General features: G+C 49.4%; 1 protein-coding gene across 3 annotated transcripts in view; it reads left to right on the top strand.

Moving 5' to 3' along the window:
• Positions 1-22,349, top strand: part of SORL1 (sortilin related receptor 1) — a 150,837-nt gene that overhangs the window by 90,010 nt on the left and 38,478 nt on the right. For all 3 annotated transcript variants that reach the window (XM_059415119.1, XM_059415115.1, XM_059415107.1), the window contains 7 exons: positions 237-375; positions 5,355-5,528; positions 7,049-7,162; positions 10,776-10,898; positions 13,331-13,450; positions 18,804-18,929; positions 21,868-21,975. In XM_059415119.1, the coding sequence (XP_059271102.1) occupies positions 237-375; positions 5,355-5,528; positions 7,049-7,162; positions 10,776-10,898; positions 13,331-13,450; positions 18,804-18,929; positions 21,868-21,975 (904 nt within the window). The remainder of the gene's footprint in view (positions 1-236; positions 376-5,354; positions 5,529-7,048; positions 7,163-10,775; positions 10,899-13,330; positions 13,451-18,803; positions 18,930-21,867; positions 21,976-22,349) is intronic.

Here is a 22,349-nt window from a genome sequence, read left to right as displayed (position 1 = left end):
AAGCTCTATACTGCTTAGATAGCTTCTGTCGGGCCGTCCGGGCCGTTCCTTCATCATGGCTCTTGGGTGAGGTCTGGAACAATCCACCGTCTTGCATTTCGGTGGAAATCTTGGTCGGGCTGATCACTCACCACTGCATGTTAGGTGTCCTCTGTAGCGGGGAGCCCTTGTTCGTCCTGAGGGCCCAGGATCGGAGACCCAGGAGCTGGACTGATGAGCAAGGGTTTTCTTTCTAGAACGAGATCTACTGGGATGACTGGTCGCAGCTCAGCATCTTCCGAGCTTCCAAATACAGCGGCTCCCAGATGGCGGTTCTCGCGAGTCAGCTCACGGGGCTGATGGACATGAAGATTTTCTACAAGGGCAAGACCACTGGTAAGGCTGCATTGCCGGCGCCATCTCCCTCACGTGCTGGTCTCCGGGAAGGGGCTGGGTGTGGGCAATCTCCGCTCAGGCGGGAGCTGGCAGCCTGCGTCTTTCTTGTCACGACAACATGCCCATTATTTAATTTCTGCCTAATGACATCTTAATTTCTTTTCTAATGGTACACAAACAGCTGGAAGACAGCATGTTTTCGCCTGCCTAGAGTGTGCTCCTTGGTGGGTAATTACACCCTCCTCCTGCCTTTGGCCCCTGACTGATTGGTGGCGTAGCTTCTGCAGCTGGAGAAGCCCAGCGTGTGCTCACTCCCCATTTGGCAACCGCACAGGGAGCCATGCTGTGCTGAGTCTGACGCCAGTTGCTGCCTCCCGACGGGAGTCCCGTCATGTCCTCTGCTTGCCCCGATGACCTGTTGCTCACTGAGCACCCACCTCCCTTCTAATGCGAGGTGTCGTCATAGGATGCATGGATGCACCTGTCCCCGCCTGAAACTCTCTTAAACCTCACAAAGGAGATGGGTCTCCCCCCCACCCCCCATCAACAGTTTGGCCACTGCCTAGCACTGAGTAGGGCTCAGCATTTGTTGAAAGAGGTCATGAAAAGGGACCGGTTGCCAGCGGGTGCAGACAGGAGCTATCTTTAAGCTTGCTGGGTGAGGCTTCAAGAGCTTCTCCAAGCCTTGTGACCTGCTCGCTGGTCCTGGAGACCAAGACTGTGCCACAGAAAGCCTCCTGCGTCACTTCCTGCCCTCTCCCTCCGTGTGCTCCCCGCACCGTTGGCTCTATAAGACAGAGAGCAGGATGGTCTGGGAAGAGTAGTCCCTTTAAGAGGCACCCTGTTTATCGCAGTGGGATTAAATAGCATCCTGGGGTTGGTTGATTCGCCTTTACTGACTGACCAGCTGCTGGGTTTCCTGTTTGGCACTAGAATGTTGATGGGATTTGGGCGGGCGCTCTGCTAGGAGAAGATTGACAAAGGGAGAGAATAGGGTTGCAGATAGCATTGTTATTTTGGGGGGACCAGTGAAGATAGCATTAAGAACACCCTTGTGAAATGGTGAAGAATGTTCGAAATGTAAATCTGCCTTAGTGTTCTGTCTTTGCACCGGACCTGTGGTGTGGGCGGGGCTGGTGTCACCATCCATGGTTCACAGATCAGGGAGCGGCATTCAGAGGCCAACAAGCTTTCTCAGAGGTCCCTTGCTAGTTCAGGAGCAGGGCCTTTGTTCCAGTTCTGCCGCTAAACCGAGGAGTCACAATTCTTCTCGGAGGAGGTGCCTGTTTGTTGTTGATGTTGTTGTTGTTGTTTTAATTTTTAATTTTTTTTTAAAGATTTATTTATTTCACAGAGAGGGACACAGCGAGAGAGGGAACACAAGCAGGGGGAGTGGGAGAGGGAGAAGCAGGCTTCCCTCCGAGCAGAGAGCCTGATGCGGGCTCAATCCCGGGACCCTGGGATCATGACCTGAGTGAAAGGCAGATGCTTAATGACTGAGCTGCACAGGTGCCCCTATATTATTTGTGTTGTCTGCTCAACACATACAAGACTGCCCATTAATCACATGTATGATAATAATACACATGACAACCTATGCTTATTAAGGGATCACTGTGTCGTAGTCCCACACCGATGCAGTTTGTGGGCACAAATAACCTCCATTCATCTTCCCAAAATCCACGTGTACTGAAAACAGTTCCATCTTTTTAGGTGAGGACGTGAAAGTCAGGTTCACGTTTCTACATCACACGTTTAGTAAGTGGTAAGAATTTGAACCATGGCCTAATGGACTTCTGAGCTGGACTTCGAGAAAACCCGTTGGGCTCTGCTCCCTTCGTCATCCGTTGGGGGAGCAGCCGTGCCCTGGCGCAGGACAGCGATGCAGAAGTACTGGATTCTGATGGGTTCTTGTTTGTGATAGAAATTTTGTTCACTTGGAACATTTGTCCATTGGGTTACTTGTTTGTAAACAGACTCCTCTTTTCATCTTTATGTCTGCCGGATTTTTATGCAGGGTCCCTGGGATCTGTTCTTCGTAAAGAGTGCTTTTTCTTTAAAGAGCTTCCTTCGCAAGGCTGTCGATATATCCAGGGGGTGTTGCAGTGAATGGAAATGTTTTGGAGCTCTGGGAGTTGTCCTTCACTCTGCAGTAAGCTGTGGCTTTTAAATACCTACAGCGAGGCAAATTCTCATGGATTTGAGCTGATAATTCTCAAGCGTAGAGATAGTTAAGCAAGGTAGCACCATTTCTGGCTCCTTAATGGGTTCTGGAGGACTCTTCCAAAAGGAAATCTTAGTGTGTTCTGAATCTGCCCCATGAAGACTTCGTGCGGCCGTTTGATCTTCAAAGGAGAAGTCTTTGGAGGTGATGACTATCACTTGTCCACTCTTCACATCTGCCCGCCTCGTCCACACGGGACTGGAGCGTCCTGTATGTAGAGCGTGTGGCTGTGTTCTGGTGGAATTCTGCTGACCGCTCCTTCCATGCTCGCCCAGGTTTTCTGTGGCTTTGTAGCACCCCATCAGCGCCTGCCCTGCCTACCTCCTGGGGTCCATGACTCGGTCTGCTCCGTCTGGGGTGTGCCCCTGGTTACAGCCTCTCAGACTGTATAACACCTCTGTCCAGACCAGACTCCTGAAATGCCGCAGCCCGTTTGGGGTTCCGTGCTTATAGCTTTTGCTTCTTTGGGTGGGAGCATTTCACATGCTCCCCGTGTGACAATGTTAGTCTTGCTATTTTGCAGACCTAGCCCCATGTGAAATTGTCATCCTGTCCCCGAGTATTTTTCAGATACTCTGTTATTGTTCGGTTTCTTGGAACATAAATGATATGTAGTCCTTTGAATATAGAGAACACATTCGCAATCCTTTTGGAATTGTTTTCCATTAGGGGAAGCTCTGTGTTCCCCCATAGCCTAGGGCATGTGTCTTCTGAGAAAGGAACAGCCCCTGCCCATGGACCAGATCAGGGTGAATTGATTCTTGGCATTTCTGCTCTCAATAGGCTATTCTGCTATGGTAACTCTACCTTTAGAGTGGGCTGAATTATTTGTAGGAACTTATGAATGTTGCCTCGTACGGATTCTTGTCTGTGGGTGTGTGTACTTCATGTCTTTGGGAATTCTTCGTACTCTCTGGTCTTTAGCATTGAAACAACACTGTTGCTGCATCACTGCCATTTTTATTTTTATTTTTTATAAGATTTTATTTATTTTAAAGAGAGAGAGTGTGTGTGAGAGTGCACATGCATGAGCTGGACAGGGGCAGAGGGAGAGAGAAAGAATCCCCAGCAGACTCTGTGCTGAGCCTGGAGCCTGACACGGGGCTTGATCTCACCACCCTGAGGTCATGACCTGGGCCCCAATCAAGAGTCAGATGCTTAACCCACCGAGTCACACAGGTGCCCCTGCAATTTTTAGTTTATGTGTATGCCAGTTAAACTCTGATGAAGTGCCAGCCCATCCAGAGCTACTGTGGGTATCGTCACCCATATCAATACTGATTGTCATTAATGGACCCTGTTTTCCAACCTGCATTTCGGTGTAAGTATGACACAGCTAAAATCTTGGCCGGTTGGAAGCAGGTGGCTTGGATGTGACTTGGGGGGGACAGCAGGGGAGTTTCTCTGTCCATGAGATGGCAAAACATTATCAGTCGAGTTTTAGCAAAGTATTTATGTTTATTTTCCCCAATTTTGATGCCGAATCGTCACAGCCAAAAGAACAAGCATACGTTTCGTGGTTGATGTGGCGTTTACGGTGCTCAGTAGTCATATCGTGTGTCCAGCTGTGACAAAATGGTTTATGCATTCCATCCCCTCCTTCGAGAAAGGTGTGGGGGTAGGAAGAGACCTTTTTCATCACTGTTCATCCACTAAAGTTCTCTCTCCAGACTATAGTGAAGGATTTTATGGACTTGTATCTGGCCCTTTCTTTGGAAAGCAGAACCAGAGACAAGATTAGAAATAGGGACAGGACAGGTCTGCATGTACTAGCCTCGTGTGGGTTTATTGTGTGGCTCATAGTGCGAAGGCTGATAAGGGCCCCGTGGCTGGGCCTTCGTTCAGCTCGGTGGCGGCGCTCAGGCACTGAGGAAGTGAGAGGCAGAGACCCAGATGTTTGTCCGGGGCCCCGTCATGACTCAGGTGGATGGCTCCAAATTAAGGGCTGTGGGGTCTTAGGAGAAGAACCCCACTCATGCTAACTCAAGTCAAATGGGCTAATGAAAACATTAAGGGAGATTGTAAGGAACTCAGAGATGGAAAACACAGGTGAGCCTGATGGGGCCTGGTGCTGGGAATGGCCAAGCTGCCCTTTCTCTCTCTCTTTCCCTCTCCCCTGGGGGCCCCGGTGTTACCCTTTTCCTCACCTCCGGAAGTCTACTGTGTTCTCTTGATTCCCTCTCTCTCTCTCTCTCTTTTTTTTTTCCCCCAAGATTTAATTTATTTATTTGACAGAGAGAGATCACAAGAGGCAGGCAGAGAGAGAGAGGGGAAGCTGACTCCCTGCTGAGCAGAGAGCCCAATGCGGGGCTCCATCCCAGGACCCTGAGATCATGACATGAGCTGAAGGCAGAGGCTTAACCCACTGAGCCACCAATGCAGCCTCGACTCCCTCTCTTGAGTCTATTTCTGCACATCTGTGCCCTGCATCCCCTTTGACACCTGCACTCTGGGACCAGCTCCCAGCTCCAGCTCCCCAATGACTCTGTGGTTCCTCGCTAGCCCCGTTCCGAATTCTCAGGACGCATGGCTGATGCCTGGCCTGGTTCCAGGGCAGCCTGTTGGGCCAGAGACCCTGCGTAGCCTCTATCTGGGCTCTGAGTAGAAATGGCCACCACATCCCTTTTGTCTTCCAAGCTTTGTTCATGCTGTCTAGTCTGTAAAAGGAGGGGGTGGTCTTAGATTTCAGTCCCTTGTCCGGGGTCTCCCCGGTCCCGATTAACCTGGATGCGGCCGCTGTTTGTCTTCTCTCCAGGAAGCAATGCCTGCGTGTCCAGGCCGTGCAGCCTGCTGTGCCTGCCCAAGGCCAACAATAGTAAAAGCTGCCGGTGTCCGGAGGGCGTGGCCAGCAGCGTCCTCCCATCCGGGGACCTGATGTGTGAGTGCCCTCAAGGCTACCAGCGGGAGAACAACACCTGCCTCAAGGAAGGTGGGTCCCAGTCATCTTTTCTGCCCGCCGGCCTCCCCCACTTCTTCCCTCCCCTCTCCCAGCGCTCTCTGTTCCGCTCTCTGTTCCCCGTGGGTTTGGGTAATTGAAATGCCCTCGGTAAAAATCAAATCCGCTAGATACTTAAAGAGACATCCTGGTCCAGGTTCTGAGGCCTGTGCGCCTCAGTCCTCATCGGGAACAGCCCTGCGTGGTTTGTATAAACACGATAACTGTGCTTTAGGTTTTCCTGTCAGATGACTCAGGCCTTCCTCGATGTCCCCTTTTTGTCTCCTCACCCATGCGTTGTCCTTGCTTCCTGTCAGCTGGGACCAAGCCCGACTTGGAGAAAGGACTGGTGGGACTCTACAAGCTCACCGAGGCTCACGTAGCAGTTCTCCCCCGCCCCCCACCCCCACCAGCCCAGAAACGTCTAGAACATTGGGAACGATGTTACAGACTCTGAGGCTTCACCTCACGCTGTGACCAAGTGGCCGTAGCAGCCTCACCGACTCTTCCTTTGAATTTAAATACATGGATTCTAAAATTTTCCCTCAGAACCTGTCTTGATCTTTCTTTCCTGTCTGATTTATGTTCCCAGCCTGGCGTTACTGTGAGTGAGGTGAGCCTCTGGAAGAGGGGCCCTGCCAGGAAGCACCCACATCCCTGCTTTTTTTTTTTTTTTAAATTCTCACAGTTATTGGCTTTGGAATCACAACCTCCCTCCTCATAGAAGCCTCTTAGACCTGGGGTGGGCACACAAAGGAGCCCTGTGGTCCCTTTTCCTATAAGAAATACACATGGAGAAAGGCTCACCCTTCCTTTCGTAGACACAGTAGAGTCTCTTTCAGGCTCCAGACATCATCTTAAAGCTATTCACAAAGAAAAAGTGTTAACAATTAAATTAGAGAACAGCTTTTTAATATTTTCTTTTAGAATGCTTTTGGTGACCCAAACAAGAGGCCAACCTTCATGTGTTCTTGTCTTGGTTTACTAAACAGTGCATTTTTTTTCCCTGTGTGTCATGAGTGGAATGAGGTCCTCAGAGAATCATGTATCCTTTGTCATCTACTTGGCTGAGCAATGGAATATATATGGATATAATGGTTGTATATACAAAAGTACGTAGAGGTACAGATCTGTGGAACACGTATGTTTTCATACTGTGTAGATAGAGCCCCTTAAGCAGTTCCTTGTATAATTAGTGTTTTATGACGGCGATGTTTGGTCCAGTCGACCCATTGGACCCAACTGGCACCATTGCCGTTATCACCATTATAAACACCCCCAACACCGATCCAGCTGGCCTCTTGTCCTTTAATTATAATTAAGAGAAGACAAGAGGAGGTCTCCATTGTGTGCTCCCGTGTGCAGGTGTGCTTGGCACCATTTTCCTCTTTACCATGTAAGGCATGGTATTTGAGGAAGAGAAATGGAAACTCAGTGAAAAGTGAACGTCTCGCAGTCTGGCCGTAAGAATAATACGGGTCTCGTTCCCACCCCCACCTACCCCCACTGTCCAGAGAACACCTGTCTCCGGAACCAGTATCGCTGCAGCAATGGGAACTGTATCAACAGCATTTGGTGGTGTGACTTTGACAATGACTGCGGGGACATGAGCGACGAGAGAAACTGCCGTGAGTCTTCCTGGCTCAGCCGGGCTTTCGGGACGGGGTGCACGGACTGTCCTTGGAAGGCTGGCCAGCCGGCTCCGCCTAGGTTGGGGGGCCGGCAGCCTGGGGTGCCCACCAGTGACCGGTGATGCCCTTGCTGGCTGATGGGGCTCAGAGACCAGAGAAGACACATAGATAATAGGTGGTTATTGAAAACCCAGCCCCACCAGTAAGGGAACTGCTCGTTCCAGAGGGTTGACTGGTCAGCATCTCCCAGCTGGAACTGAGCTGACTGCGGAGTTGGGCAGTCTGTGCTCTCGTTGTGGCTTTACCACCGTGACAAAGGTGGTGACCAGGTGACATCCCTTGGTCTGTAAATTCAGCCTTTCCAGAGATGGGAAGCAGATTTCATTCCTGTATGCCATCCAGTCAGCAGCTCTTGGCTGCCTGCCAGTCTCCAGAGAGACGGTTCTCCCTGACTGAGGATGCCTCGTCAGGCCTGAAGTGTGGGGACGTTGATCTGTGCACATGGAAACATCATCTCGGGCTGTGTGCTTTCTGAGGGGCGTTACCGAGGCACGGGTTTAAAGACAAATAACTGCTTATAATGATTAGATTTATTTACTGCAAGGTTTTAATTTTTGATAGCTTTGATATTATCTTCCAAGGAGGCGCTTGGCCCTCGGACCGTAAGTAGTACGTTCCTACATTCACTCAGCAAATAGTTGTTGAGGACTCCTTTGGGCTAGGATCTGTGTGCAGCCTGGGGTACTGGGTGATCAGTCGAACACGGAGTTGACTCCGTAGGGGAGTTGGGAGAGTGGAGACGTGGTTACGGCAGAGCTGCGCCCTGTGCATCTGGGAAGAGCACACAACTCAGACTCGGGTTGGTATTTATGGGGAGCCCTGAAAGGTGGGCAGGGCTGAACCAAGCAGAGGTGGAGGGAGCATGGTGGTTGGCAGGAGAACAGCAGCTCTGAAAGCCCAGAGGTCAGAGCGTGTACGGTGTGGTTAGGAAGCTGGTGTGGCTTATTGTTGACGTGACTATGGAAGCTGGGGCAGGGGGCAGATGGGCTAGTGATGGGGCCCAGGGCAGCAAGTGCCTGTGGGCTTTCTTCAGAAGAGCCGTTGGGAACAGCTGAAATAGCATGATAAGATTTTTGTCTTTGGAAAGATAAGCTGTGGGCAGAAGGCACTGGATGGGAGGAAGACCAGAAGCAGGGAAGCCAGAAACCACTGTGAAGGCTTCTCTTGCAAATATTTTCCCATTGGAAAGCCAGAAGCTCATTTACCCTTTTGGGCTTTGAGAAGAGTGGGTGATGCCTGGCTCCGGGGTGGACATACGTCAGTAGCCGTCTGTGGGGTCTGTGCCTGGTTCCCACGCCCTACCTCCACCACCGCCCCCGACCCCACCCAGCCAGAAAGCAAGCTTAGTAGTTGACACCCTAAACTCGCCTGGTCCCAGCAAACCTCTCTGCTGGCCTTGCTGGTGCTTGGGACGTTATTTAACTAACACTTTCTTAATCATTTCTCCTTGGTTTCAGTGGAGCAGGGAGATGAGCTCACTACTGAAGGGCAGATCTAGAGAAGCGTTAGACTGTCTCTGTGTTTTCTTCTCTGCCAAAAGGACACTGATACAACCTTCTCGACCTACCAGAGTCTCAGGAGAGGGCGGTATTTGTGGGGGAAGAGCCAAAGCTCCTTAAAAACAATAAATATCAACAACGCTGGACCCAAGCCTGGAAAGGACTTTCTTACATAATGGGGTGGGAGAGGAGATGCTTCTTAGAATTAACACCTCGCTGTGACAATTGTCCAGACGTGATTAGCCTTAGTGGAAGCAGACAGATTTAAACTAGATGACCTTGTGTCCGATTGATGGGGATTCCATGCAGGGGCTTTGGGTTCCACTGGGTGACAAGCTGGGATCTTGTACCAGTTCAGTGTTCTGAGAAAGGGAGCTCCCTCCATCTTCAGGAGGGATGCCCTCTTCCTGCATCCCCTAGCCCTGGAGCTCAGTGCCAGCCTCACAGGCTTCCGCACACCGTTCACACTTCTCCTCTGAGCCAAGTGTGCAGCTGGCACTGACCTCCTTGTGGTCTGGTGTCAGCGTCCGCTAGGGTCGACCTTCCCCAGGACCATGGACCGTGGAACTTGCTTGCTGCTCTGCTCTCTCTCTGTTCATTCACTTGGCAGGGGGGAGGTGGTAAGGTGGGGTGCAGGGGTCACAACGTGGAGCCTGGGAACCGGAGAGCGGTGCCTGACTGTGCTTGCCTGAGTGGCTCCCTTATCGAGGAGGATGAGAGCTGTGGTTATCCTGACGGTGGAGGTGCCCCATCCGTGGGCAGGGCTGCAGGGAAGGGACCCGCTGCTGCAGGGCGCCACTGCTGTCTGGGCAGCTAATCGCAGCATCTCCATCAGCCGCAGGGGAGGAGAAAGGGAGTAGTGACTGGGGAGCCAGGGAGGGCTGTTGTCAGCTCATCTCCCTCCCCCGCGCACAGACTCCTGCGCTGGGAACTTGTCAGGCGCTCTGGGTTTTGACGTGAAGCCCCTGCAGCCTTGTCATTTTTGTATTCATCCTCTGCCTCCCACCATGAGCTCAATTACAGAGAAGAAATGGAGCCTCAAATAAGAGCCGCTGGGATGTCTAACTGTATAGCGTTGCCCCTGGCTTTTTATTTCCTGGCACACCACTGCTCCCCCACCCCCGGATCCTGTTCTATCATGTTGTACCTCATGTGTCAGCCGTTCCTGAGCACAGCCTTCCTCCCCAAAGCCTCGCCTCGAGGGTCTTTTGCTGGGTTCTAGGGGTTGGGCTCCCCCCAACTCCAGATGATTTCCATTTAGAAGAAGGAGAAGGATCTACGTCTCTACCCATTCCGGTGCAGGAAGGCAGAGGAAGGACAAGGAAGAGACATGACACTGGTTTGGAGCTATTCCGTTTTGCAGCCCATGTCATGGCTCTGGTCCCAAACCGATTTGCTTATTTACGTTCATAATACTGCCTCGGCATAGGTGTTCTGTTATCTCTATTTTACAGTAGAGAAAACAGAGGCACACATCGGTTAGGTTACATAAGTTACAGAATTGAGATCCGTATCTAGTCTTTCTGTCATCACAGCACTTGGCCACCTGACCTTCACCTCCTCCTGCTGTGCAGGAAGCAGGCCCAAGGGGGTTCAAGTTAATTGCTTGAGGCAGAGGCAGAGCCAGGATCTGACACATCCGGTTCTGCCCGACGACAGGGCCCAGGTGGCCTGTAGAATTCTTGCCCGACACTTCCTGTGTCATCAGTATGAGGGGCACGTGGGACTGGGCTTCTCCGTGGTCGTTGTCTAGACGAAGGTATCTTTGCTGCTGACTTAGAGGCCATACGAGGTGATCCGGCCCATCAGTCTCTCTCCCAGCCGAGGGCAGTTTCTCACCTTCCCAGCCCGCTGCCCATCTGGAGGCTGTCCTGCCCTTCTCTCCCTTGCTTGTAAATGTCAGGTTCTCATGGGACTGATTTTTTTTTTTTGTCTGTTGCTGCAATTCAGATCTGCTTCCTTCTCTGTTTCAGTTCTTTTTCCACGGTGGGGGTATGTGTTGGCCAGGGAATAAATTGTCTCTCACGAGTATGTCGTCTCTTCCCTTGTAGCGACGACCGTCTGTGATCTGGACACCCAGTTCCGCTGCCAGGAGTCTGGGACCTGCATCCCACTCTCCTACAAATGTGACCTTGAGGATGACTGTGGCGACAACAGTGATGAAAGTCACTGTGGTAAGGGGACATGATGTCCAGGAACCCCACTCCTGAGTGGGGCAGCACCCTTGCTCATGGGGCTTTTGTGGGCTGCAGATGGAGGATTTCTGGAAGTGTCTTGGTTTTTCTTTCTTTCTTTCTTTCTTTGAGAGAGAGAATGCACTTGTGTGCGCAGGTAGTGGAGAGAGGGGAGACAGAGGAGTGGGGAGGGGCAGAGGGAGAGAAAGAACACACAAGAATCCTAAGGAGGTTCCTTGCTGAGCACAGAGCCCAAAGCAGGGCTCCATCCCAGGACCCCGATATCATGACCTGAACCAAAACCAATAGTTGGACATTTAACCGACAGCAACCCAGTTGCCCCCATCGGGGTTTCTGATACCCAGCTGTGTGACCACCTCTGTCCCCTTGGTAGGACCAATTCATTCAGAAGATAATGGACCCTACTTTATGGTGCAGAGATGCTATAAGCACGAATGAGATAGGGGGATTTCTGACTAAATACAGGCAGTTATTAACAGCTCTGTGCGGCACAGACTTGGCCTACATGTCTGGGTGGCTATGAGATTAGCCTCCTGAAGACACAGATCTATACCTTTGTGAACGTTGTGTTTTTTGTTTTTTAAACCAGTCTAATTCAGTAAACTGTTGGAAGCCAGCAGATGGTACAAATGTTGTTCGAACATCTGTTTTCTGAATGGAAATTTTTATGTTTAGAAAAATAGTGTGTTGGAATTACCAGGAGTGATGGGGGTTCTCTAGCTCAGCCCTCTTGATTTCCAATTAAATGACTGAGGGAACTTACTCAAGGTGACACTCTTAGTTTGTGTCAGGATATCGACCCAGAGCCTGTGGTTCCCCCCACCCCCTCGCTGCCACACCTGGCCCTGCCTGGTGCGGAAGGCCTGTTGTCAGGAGTGGCTCCGGTACCACACTCAGTGTTGCTGGCCGTCCAAGGAGGAAACATCCTGCGGTGCTCATAGCACACCAGACCGAAGGAGTCCTGACTGAGAAGGGGAAGTGAGAACAGGGCCAGACGCCGACCCAGACAGCGTGATGAGTTCGTGGCTCTCCCAGCCCACCCACGGGTCAAGTTGTGCACCTTCCGCACACTTTTACGGATGGGACCTGCCTTTCACCAGCAGGTCGTTTGACCCCAGGGACTGAAATGAGGGGGGCAAGGGAAATGCCCTTTGGCTGGCTCTTAGAGGAATTTTGTGTGTATGGGGGTCCCCTCATTTTCCCTCATCTTTGTAAAGATAGAAAGTTCTGGAAGGGAGTCTTTGGGATTCAGTGCTGTTTCCTCTGCATTCCTCCCGTTCCTTCCTTAGCGCCTGCACGGGGTTGAAGGGCACAGCTTCATAGGAAGGAGAGTCTAGCATCAGATTCCCTGTTCACAGCCTGTTTGTGCTAATATCTCCCGAATCCACCCCAGAGTCTCAGTCCCGGATATCCTCAGAGCCAGGTCCTCATAAATCTCCAGACTGTTTCCCCACCAATATCTGAATTTCCAACTTCACCGTCAACCCGAACGACTCAACTTGGGGAGCCACCCTGGGCTCCAGGCTTGGCTACCCCTTTTACAATTCCATTTGACTGAGATTCCCAGGGTCTAAGAAAGATGTTGCCGGTATAGCCTGCTTGCAGGTCTCGGACAGGCTGCATGGGTTCATTTGCCTAAAGACCCCACCTTTCTAGAGATAGCCAGCCAGCCAGCGTCCCTGGAGCTCTGCCCACAGAAGGACCCCAGTTTCCTCTGTGTTGGGAGCTCGGCACTTATCTTCACCTTCCCCGATCGGAGCATCTCAAACTGATCAGCTCCCTTGAAGTTCTCATAACTTCTTTTCTGAAACCACAGATTCTGTCTCTAGAAGCTTCTGTTTCTTGAGAATTGTTGAGGTTTCTACTTTCTGAGTAACTGGAGCATTGCCTCCTTACCTTCCCCTTGTAGCTAGCTTAGACAGTATTTGTGAAGTGCCCTGGGGAGCATGGATGATGCCGTTCGTGGCCCAGAGGCAGCCAGTGGCAAGGACATGAGGGTGTCCGGGGCACCTGGGTGGCTCAGTCGCTTCAGCGTCTGACACTCTTGATTTCAGTTCAAGCTGTGATCTTGGGGTCCTGGGATCAAGGCCTGCATCGAGCTCCACATTCAGCCTGGAGTCTACTTGAGATTTTCCCCTCTCCCTCTTCCTTTACCCCCTCCCTCTGCTTACACTCTCTGGCTCTCACGTAAATAAATAAATAAACTTTAAAAAATGTGAGGGTGTCGGTGTCTCAGCCCACCTGGAGTCTGTCCTCAATGGGCTGGCGCCCCCGGTTACAACCCACGCTGTCTCTGGATAATCAGTGATGGTAGCGCGGATAATGCGTGCATCTCCGGCCCCTAGGGACACCGACGCCAGAGCTCGGTTTGAGATGGGTTTCTGAGTAAGTGTGTGTGCTCCCTCCCACAGAAATGCACCAGTGCCGGAGCGACGAGTACAGCTGCAGCTCTGGGATGTGCATCCGCTCGTCCTGGGTGTGCGATGGGGACAACGACTGCAGGGACTGGTCCGACGAAGCCAACTGTACCGGTCAGTATTTTTCTGCTCTCCCTTCATAGCACCTGTGTGTGTGTGTGTGTGTGTGTGTGTGTGTGTGTACGCGCACTGCTTAGCCCGGCAGCCCGACGCGATCGTAGACCCGAGGGTCTAAGAAATAGACCCCTTTAGCCATTTCTTAGCTAGCCATTTCAGCTAGCCATCAGCCAGCTGCATGCTTTGCAAACAGCTAGACTGATGAGCTTGTGCTAAAAGGAAAAACAGGGCACCTGGGTGGCTCAGTGGGTTAAAGCCTCTGCCTTTGGCTCAGGTCATGATCCCAGGGTCCTGGGATCGAGCCCTGCATCGGGCTCTATGCTCTACAGAGAGCTTCCACCTCTCTCTCTTTCTCTGCCCGCCTCTCTGCCTACTTGTGATCTCTGTTTGTCAAATAAATAAATAAAATCTTAAAAAAATAAATAAATAAAAGAAAAACTGACATCCTGCTTCTTCACTGAGAAGGTCTTGCTGTGAAAAAAGCATTCATTGAACTAAACAAGTGTCCTGAGTGGTATAGTCGCTTCCCATTCTGGCTCAAGCTTATTGCTTCAGGATCAGTGATACACGGTTTATAGACTGGCGCCTCGCCTGGGGACCACATGTTGATCAGGGGGAACCAGGCCCCCCACGGGACAAAGAGTCTGAGGCGGGATTTGATTCCAGGACCCTAAGATCATGACCTGAGCCGAAGGCAGAGGCTTAACCCACTGAGCCACCCAGGTGCCCCTCGATTGGGCGGTTTACACAACGATTTCTCTGAGTTCATTTTCGTTTTGAGGTGACCTTCTATGACCTTCAGGAGTAAATGGATCTCAAATGCCATATCATCCCACAGGATGATTTGTGATGTTACTGAGTTCTATCCCCTTATGAACTTAACCTAAACTTGCCTCCCTTGTCCTTTCTGGGGCAGTCTCAGTGTCTGCACCTCCACCTCTCGAAGGACTGCGGGAAAAGGCTTCTCTCCAAATGGCCTGCAGGAGGAGGAAAAGCCAGGGTCCAGAAAGGAACTGCTGTCAGCCCAGGAACCATAGAGTGCTGTTTGGAAGTGTTGGGCCTGGGTGGATAATTGGTTAATAAATTAGAGGAGTGCACTTGGGCATTTCAGTTTAGTAAATTGCAAAATGATTGAACACCTTGTTAGCATAACCACATTAGTCAGTTTTGTGTGTTTCAGCAGCATGTGCTGCTCCTCCGGGATGAATTATCAACTCCTGTCTGTGGGAGGGTTTGTCCGAGATTCCTGATTTTCTCTCCGATTTTTATCTTATTTATTTATTTTTTTGACAGGGCTATCTGGGGAAAATGTAACGTGCTTGCGCCTCCCCTGTTCCCTTTTTCCAGTGACCGTTCTTCCAGATCTATTAAAGACGATTTTCCTTCCCCATCATCTCAAAATAATTGGCGGTCAGCTGTGAGCTTCTTAGGATATGTGGCGTGTCCCCTCGTTTCCTGGTCTGATCGCCTAAGTCACCTGCAAAGCCAGAGAAGATCAGTCCAGGTCGGCAGAATTCCTGTTGGCCTCCGCTCGCATGCATGGTCTTTGTTCTTCTCTGTCCTGCTTTTGGTTTTCCGGGGACTGAGTTTTCTTTATTCCCTTCTCCCCACCTCCCTGCATGGATTTTGAGCTTAAACATTTGATTTCTGTTCTTTCAGCGGTTACGCTCAAGACACCCTGTGTGTCTTTCTTTGTGTGGTAACGTTGCCCTCCCCTAGACCTGCCGGGACTTGAGAACAGACTCCAAAAATACTTGGTATTTTAGCTGTATATTTTAAGAACACTAACATTCATCACTGTTATTCTATCTCATTAACCATTTACCTTTACTTCTTGTACCTGACATCTCCCTCCCGGGTACATCTTTCTCTGTTTCTTGCAACAGGAGTCCACAAATAGTAAGCTCTTTCAAGATTTTGTTTCCATAAACGTGTCTTTATTTCACTCTCAATCCTGAATTCAGATGGATCTGGGTTTCTCGGTTTGTAGTAATTTTCCTTTAAATGTTTTTTTTTTTTAAGATTTTATTTTAAAGATTTTATTTATTGGACAGACAGGGATCACAAGTAGGCAGAGAAGCAGGTAGAGAGAAAGAGAGAGAGGGAGAGGAGGAAGCAGGCTCCCTGCTGAGCAGAGAGTCCGATGCAGGGCTCCATCCCAGGACCCTGAGATCATGACCTGAGCCGAAGGCAGAGGCTTTAACCCACTGAGCCACCCAGGCGCCCTTCCTTTAAATGTTTTGATGGGATTATTCTATTTCCTTCTGGCCTCTTCTGTGTTGATTTGATTTCTCCCAGCAGGTGATCTTGTTCAATCAGACATTTTCTCCCCAGGTATCTGTTTGTTTGTTCTTGTTAGGCGTTTTGACTTCCTTAAGCAAAATTATCTTTATTCAGCCTGCTCTTGAGTCTTGTTTTCTTTCTAGAGGCTGAGGATTTGTTTTTCACCAATTCTGGGGAATCACAGGTGGGATCTTTTCAACTCTATTTGCTATTTTCTCTGGTCTCGTCTTTAGTGCTTACTCTCGGGTCTGTCGGGCTGTGTCCTTCTGCCATTCATGCTTCCTGGTTTTGTATTTGCCGCCTTTTCATGACTCTGTGCTACCATCTGAGTTACTTCCTCAGTCTTCTCTTCCAGTTCAACAATTCTCTTTCTAGCTGAATCTAATGGGCTGTTCCACACATCCCCTGAGCTGTGCTTATTTCCACGACTATATTTTTTGTATCTAGAATTTCCATCTGGTTCTTTTTCATAGTCTGCCTTTTATTTTTCAAGGCCCCTTCTTTATGCTTTATGTTATTCTTTCTGTGTCACTCATCCTTCAGGTTGAATTGATAGTCGCATTTTCTCTCCCCCCGTTCGTTTCTTCCTGGTCCAGCCCTTGGAAATCAATGTGGTAGCGCTTTCGTACCATGTGAATTCATTCATCTCTTCTGCCCCACTTATATTTGGTCAATGCTTCTGATCAAGTTTTCCAGAGGGTCTTGTTGAGTCAAGGAAGATCTGTCCAAGTCAGAGAGTTAGGTGTAGGATAATGGCCTCTATGAGAAATCCGACCCTCTGATTTTATGGTCATTTACCCCACTAGCCCATCCAGGTACAATGATTCCTGCCACATGGAGGATTCTTCTTTTTCTCCCCCCATTCTTTAGTCTGTATTAAAGTTAGTCTCTTCCCTCCTTATAATTAAAAGAAAAAGGTGGTAATTGAACATGTATTATGGTAATTAAGACACTCCATGTCAGAGAGCTAGTAAGTTACTCAGAAGTTGGGGAAAATTCAGAAAAAGAGACTGTGTTAAGAATCCCATTCATAACAGGCCACTTACATGAAATTTTACCAAACTGATTAGTCTTTCAGAACTCAGCTTCAGTGATAGATTTTTGGAGATCTCAGACGTGCCTCCCAGAATGGTCATTTGGAAACTCCATCAACACTCCGAAATTGTTTTCAATTAAAAAGGAAAGGCATAAGCTGAATAATAACAAGTAGCTCACCAGGGCAGTGAGTTTAGGCGACAGTATATTTTATGAACATGAGCAAGGCTTTGCTGAGGAGTATCTTCAAGGGCTGTCAGACTTGTAAAACCAACAGGTCAGAAGTTTTCCAGGCAGTGGCTGTTACTGGTACAAAAACTCACATACTGTGCAACATACCCATACTCCTCTTATCAGAGATAGAAGTATATTTTAAAAAGATGTTTAGTGGATTCCGAGTGTCAAAGGTTGTAAAATATCGAAACTTCCTCTAGACCTGTTTGCACACTATACCTATAGCCTTGGTCTTCAGAGAGATGAGAAGACAGCAGGTAATGGAACACCACTTGTTTGAAAGTGGTTTGAAAAATCACTTTCTTTGCATTTCAGACTGCTGCACAAAATAGCCTCAAATTGTAGAAATTCTAGAGGGCATTTTTGCCCTCTAGAATTTTGCCAATCCTTGAGTAACAATTGCCAACCATCTTGATCAAATTAAATAACTGTAGTATGCACTCAGTAACCCACTTTTGTTGGTTCTGCCTTGTCTGTTGCAAAGACATCCTGTTCGCACAGTTAAGCTAACAGAGAGCCCATCCATCTTGGTTGTATTATTTTATGTCAGTGGTAAACAAGGCCAGACCTGACTTCCATTCAGCCGTGAACAGACACAAATAGCTTTCTGTTTTAGCACAGGAAGGGGAAACCCGACGGAGAGTAAGTGCTGGTTGGATTTGAGACAGTTACTCTGCATTCGAACTAGTCTTTAAGCAGGGTTTTGAGATGTTTCTTAAGGACTTCCAGGTGGCCTCTGCCCATGTATGCAAACAAGGCTGTCGGTTTGTAACAATGGCACCGTTTCACTTGTGTCTTTTTCTTCTAATGATTGTAGCAGACACCATATGTCGTAGGCTGGGGGATGTCACTCCTGACGGTCGAGAGAGTTAGATAAGGCGAGGAGATTCTGGGACCTTCCTGTGTGAGTTTGGATAAGTCTTCTGTGCTCTCTGGATCTGAGGTTTTCCACATTTGAAATTGGGTCATTTATTGAGAATTACAAGATCACAGCCTGTCCGAGCTTACAAGGGTCCTTATAAGGAGGACCTTTGAGGCCCCCAAAGAGTGGCTTGACCAGGTCTAGAGCAGATCTCTGGGGCCCACACCACCTCTCCTTGTCGCACAGAATTTGGATGAGTGAGTGGGTTGATGAGAGAAGATAAAGCTGCAAGACAGAGCTGACCAGGAGCCACACAGGCTTTGGACTTGGAGGGGGCCAGCGTCCTTATTTAATTATCTTTGCAAATGTGGGCAAGTTTCTTAATCTCTCTAAACCCTATTTCTTAATTTTTTTTTTCATTTTTTAAAAAACTGATTTTCTTTATTTGAGAGAGCGTGTGAGAGAGAGCACAAGAGTATGGGGAGAGGCAGAGGGAGAAGCAGATTCCCCACTGAGCAGAAAGCCTCACTCGGAGCTCGATCCCAGGACTCTGAGATCACGCCCTGAGCCCAGGGCAGACGCTTCACCGACCGAGCCACCCCGGCGCCCCTCTAAGGCTGTTTCTTTGTGAATGGGGACTAACCCTCACGTAGGTGGTGGCGAACCGTGAATGATTCTTTTAAAACCTGTGTGTCTAGGCTTGTGTAGCTTCACAGACTTACAGAGTCAAGGGATTTCCTTGATCAGGAGGCTGTATCCTACTGCCCTCAGGGCAACCCAGGTGCCTAGCTCCTGGCCAGGGAGGAACTCTGGCACTCCGGGCTGTCCCGCCCGTATTACCCAGCGCCGTCTCTCTCTGGTCAGCTCCTTGGCAGTTGGTGGGGGAGCGGGGGCGAGGGCGGCATTGACGCTTTTTCTCCTCTCTCTTGTTGACAGCTATCTATCACACCTGTGAGGCCTCCAACTTCCAGTGCCACAACGGACACTGTATCCCCCAGCGGTGGGCGTGCGACGGTGACACGGATTGCCAGGATGGTTCCGATGAGGACCCAGTGAACTGTGGTAAATGCCCACGCTTTGGCCTCTCCCGGGAGCGTCCCTCGTATCTGCCGTCCCGGAAGAGAGGCAACAGATGGGCCAGGGAATGGGGTACTGTTCTCCTGCACCCAGGTCCACACGGACAACCAAGCATGCCTTCACGGCTCTCTGTGGCTCTGCTATAGGGTGTCGAGGGGGTGCGTAGTGTCGTCCTCACCGGCAGGCAGGCTGTTGTGCCTCGCTGCCTTTCCCTAACAACTTTGAAGCAAAGAAACGGAAACCAGTTCATGCACCCAGAGTGCTAAACACCCTCCGCACCTACAGATAGGACCAGGGTTCCGTGGAAATTAACCATCTGTTTCTGTATCAGTCGCATGTGTTATGACTCAGAGTCCTCTGTTACGGTCCTGTGGGAATGTGGCTCACCGCCCCAAAGGCAGGACTCTTTCAGCATAACCGATTTCAGAGAGAACTCTGAGGTGGTCATTTCCCTTCACAAAGTAGCTGCCACACAAACACGATTTGTAAAATTCTGCTTTATGCCAAATATCTTTAAGGTCCTCTGTCATTACCCTTTTTCTTTAACGTCTGTAGGAAGAGAATCCCCGTGTTTCTCCTCTGCTCGCATAGTGCTTCCAACACTTTGTGGCCACGGTGTGTTTTCCACACCACGTAATCCTTCAGCACCAGCTGGGGGTCCTCCAGCTAACGCAGGCCTTACGCCATCTTCCTTGGATGGCGTCTCTCTCACAGGAGGTGGGCGCGGTCCCCAGCACTGCCCCCCAACTCACATGCCGGTCACCAGCCTCGAGTTGTCCCCCGTGCCTCTGACTGACCACCTGTACATCCGGGTCCCCTTTCTTGGGTTCAGTGATTTACTAGAATGTCTCACAGAATGCAGGGAAACACGTCTCCTCGTTTGTTAGAAAAGGATGCAGTAGAGGATAGAATGAACGTTCCAATGGAGGGGATGGGTAGGGCAAGGTATGGGGAAGCGTTGTGGGGCTTCTGTGCCTTCTCCAGACCTGCAGCTCTCCCAGCATCTCTGAGGTCAACAACCCGGAAGCTCTCTGAGCCCCAAGCTTTTAAGATTTTTATAGTGACTTTATCGCCTGGGTCTGGCTGATCATTTCCTCAGTCTCCATCCCTCGCCCCTTCCTGGAGGATCCGAGGTTGGTTTCAAAGTTCCAAGCCTCTAATCATGGCATGGTTTTTCTGGTGACCAGCCCCTACCCAAAAGCTGTGCAGGAGCCCACCCAGATTTGCCCCATTAGAACACGAGACACTTCTGTCTCCTACGGAATTACAAGGGTTTCAAGAGCTCTGTGCCAGTAGCCAGGGTCAGAGACCAGTGTGTATTTCCTGTTACTTACACCGTATTTCCAGATCTTCGTGGGATTGTAGGCTTTGTCGGCATGTTGTACACCTGTTGCTCTCATGTCAGCGTCTTAAAGATGCTTGCCTTGATCTCTGTTTTTCTAGACTCAGCATTTTCACGACAGACGCATCTTCACTTCCTGTTTCTCTGGCTCACTTAGTTGCTTCCTGGTCAGGCATTTGAGTGTTTTTAGTTTTACACTAACACGCATCATAAAATTAATCCATTTCTTTGGAAACAAAGGCTTATATTTCCTTGACGATCCTTCCTAGGACATGTTCTTGGTATGGCACTGCTGGCTCAGCGGTCCTCATGGACCTCAGTGATTCTCATGAAGTGTCCCCAGACTGCGTTTCTAAGCAGTGATACCCAAAGCGTCTACCAGTAGTGTCATGTCTATTTCCCCAAATCTCCCTTGAGCTTGCATTTTATTTTTTTAGCTGTTTCCACTGATTGAACAAACAGGAGTTTGTCTCGTATAATTTTAATTTTACACTTTTTTAAAAAAGCTGTTATTCTTAGAGACATTAGATATTTCCCCGACTCATGACACTCATTTACTGTTTTCTGTTTGATGTCCTTTGAGTAATTTCCCCTTCCATGATGACTTTTTATGGGGCGAAAACACATTTTCTTGCCTTATAGCTGACTCTCTTGGAACCGTTCTCCTGAGAGTTGGGTTTTCAGTGGCCATGCCTGACCTGCTAGAATTTACTTTGAAGCCTAACGTCGGGCAGTTGCTTTGCATTCAGGAGAAAGGGTTACCTCAGGCTAAGAATTGTCCTCTAAGTGCGAAACCCAAGATTCTCAACATTTCTAGGATGTCCTTTCTCCAAAAGGGCTTTGGTTTAGCGTTCCTGAAGAATTAAGAATGGTGATTTATGAGAGCTTTAAAAGACCAGGATTTATAATCAGGATTCATATCCCACCTCCTTTTTTTATTTTTTTAAATCACTGAATCTTTCCTTAAAAATATATATTCATGAGTAGACAACATGTTTTCATGGTTCAAAATGGAAACAAGTATCAGGAGGAGTATAGTAAACATTTTTCTCCCCATCTGGCAAATTCTGACCCTGTTCCACATAGGAAATTATGGTTGTGTACCCTTTTGGGATATTTTTGTGCATATGTGCAAACTTACATGTGCTGTGTATTCTTGTTCTCTTTTATACAAGTAGTCTGCTATGCATGTTTTTCGTATCTTGTTTTTTTTTTTTTTCAAAGAACTGTGTACGCAGGACACATTTTTTACAGAGCGCTTCCTCAGTGCCTTTATGACAGTCCTCGTGTTCCGTGTACAGTAAGGCATTACAGAGTTCCCATGGGTGGATACGTAGGTGGTTTTCCATGCGTTCAAAGAGCATTGCAGCGAACAACTTGTATTTATGATATTTTTCACTTTTGCGGGTAGGTTACACGTTTACGATGGCATTGCTGGGCTCCGTGTGCACACGTCGGTACCTGTGGCCACGAGTACCAGTCCCCACCTTCCTTAGGGCTGGTGCAGCTTTCTACCTAAATGACGCAGGCGAGGGGCTGCCTGTTTCCGTCATCTTCTCCCCTTGTCGAATTGCATTTCAGAGAAGAAGTGCAATGGATTCCGCTGCCCGAATGGCACGTGCATCCCGTCTAGCAAGCACTGCGATGGCCTGCGGGATTGCTCGGATGGCGCGGACGAGCAGCACTGTGGTGAGCCCTCTCCCTGCCCCGGGGAAACGCGTATATTGGAATGAATTGTTGCATTTCCTTGGTGTGTGCTGGTGGTTAGCTTTTTTTTCTTTTTAAGATTTTATATATTTATTTGACAGAGAGAGATCACAAGTAAGCATAGGGGCACCTATGTGGGTGGGGCATCAGGCTCCCTGCCGAGCGGAGATCCTGATGTGGGGCTCAATCCCAGGACTCTGAGATCATGACCTGAGCCAAAGGCAGACACTTAACGCACTGAGCCAGCCAGGTGCCCCACTGGTGGTTTGCTTTTAACCAGAGCTCATGCAGGACTCTGAGAGGCTCATGGTGGCAGGGCACTGTGGTTTGGGGGAAGAGGAGCAGGGATGCGGCGG

Source organism: Mustela nigripes, chromosome 1 (genome assembly GCF_022355385.1).
Source record: "Mustela nigripes isolate SB6536 chromosome 1, MUSNIG.SB6536, whole genome shotgun sequence".
NCBI lineage: Eukaryota > Metazoa > Chordata > Mammalia > Carnivora > Mustelidae > Mustela > Mustela nigripes.
The sequence above is the reverse complement of the archived record's forward strand: the minus strand, read 5'-3'. Positions and strand labels throughout refer to the sequence as shown.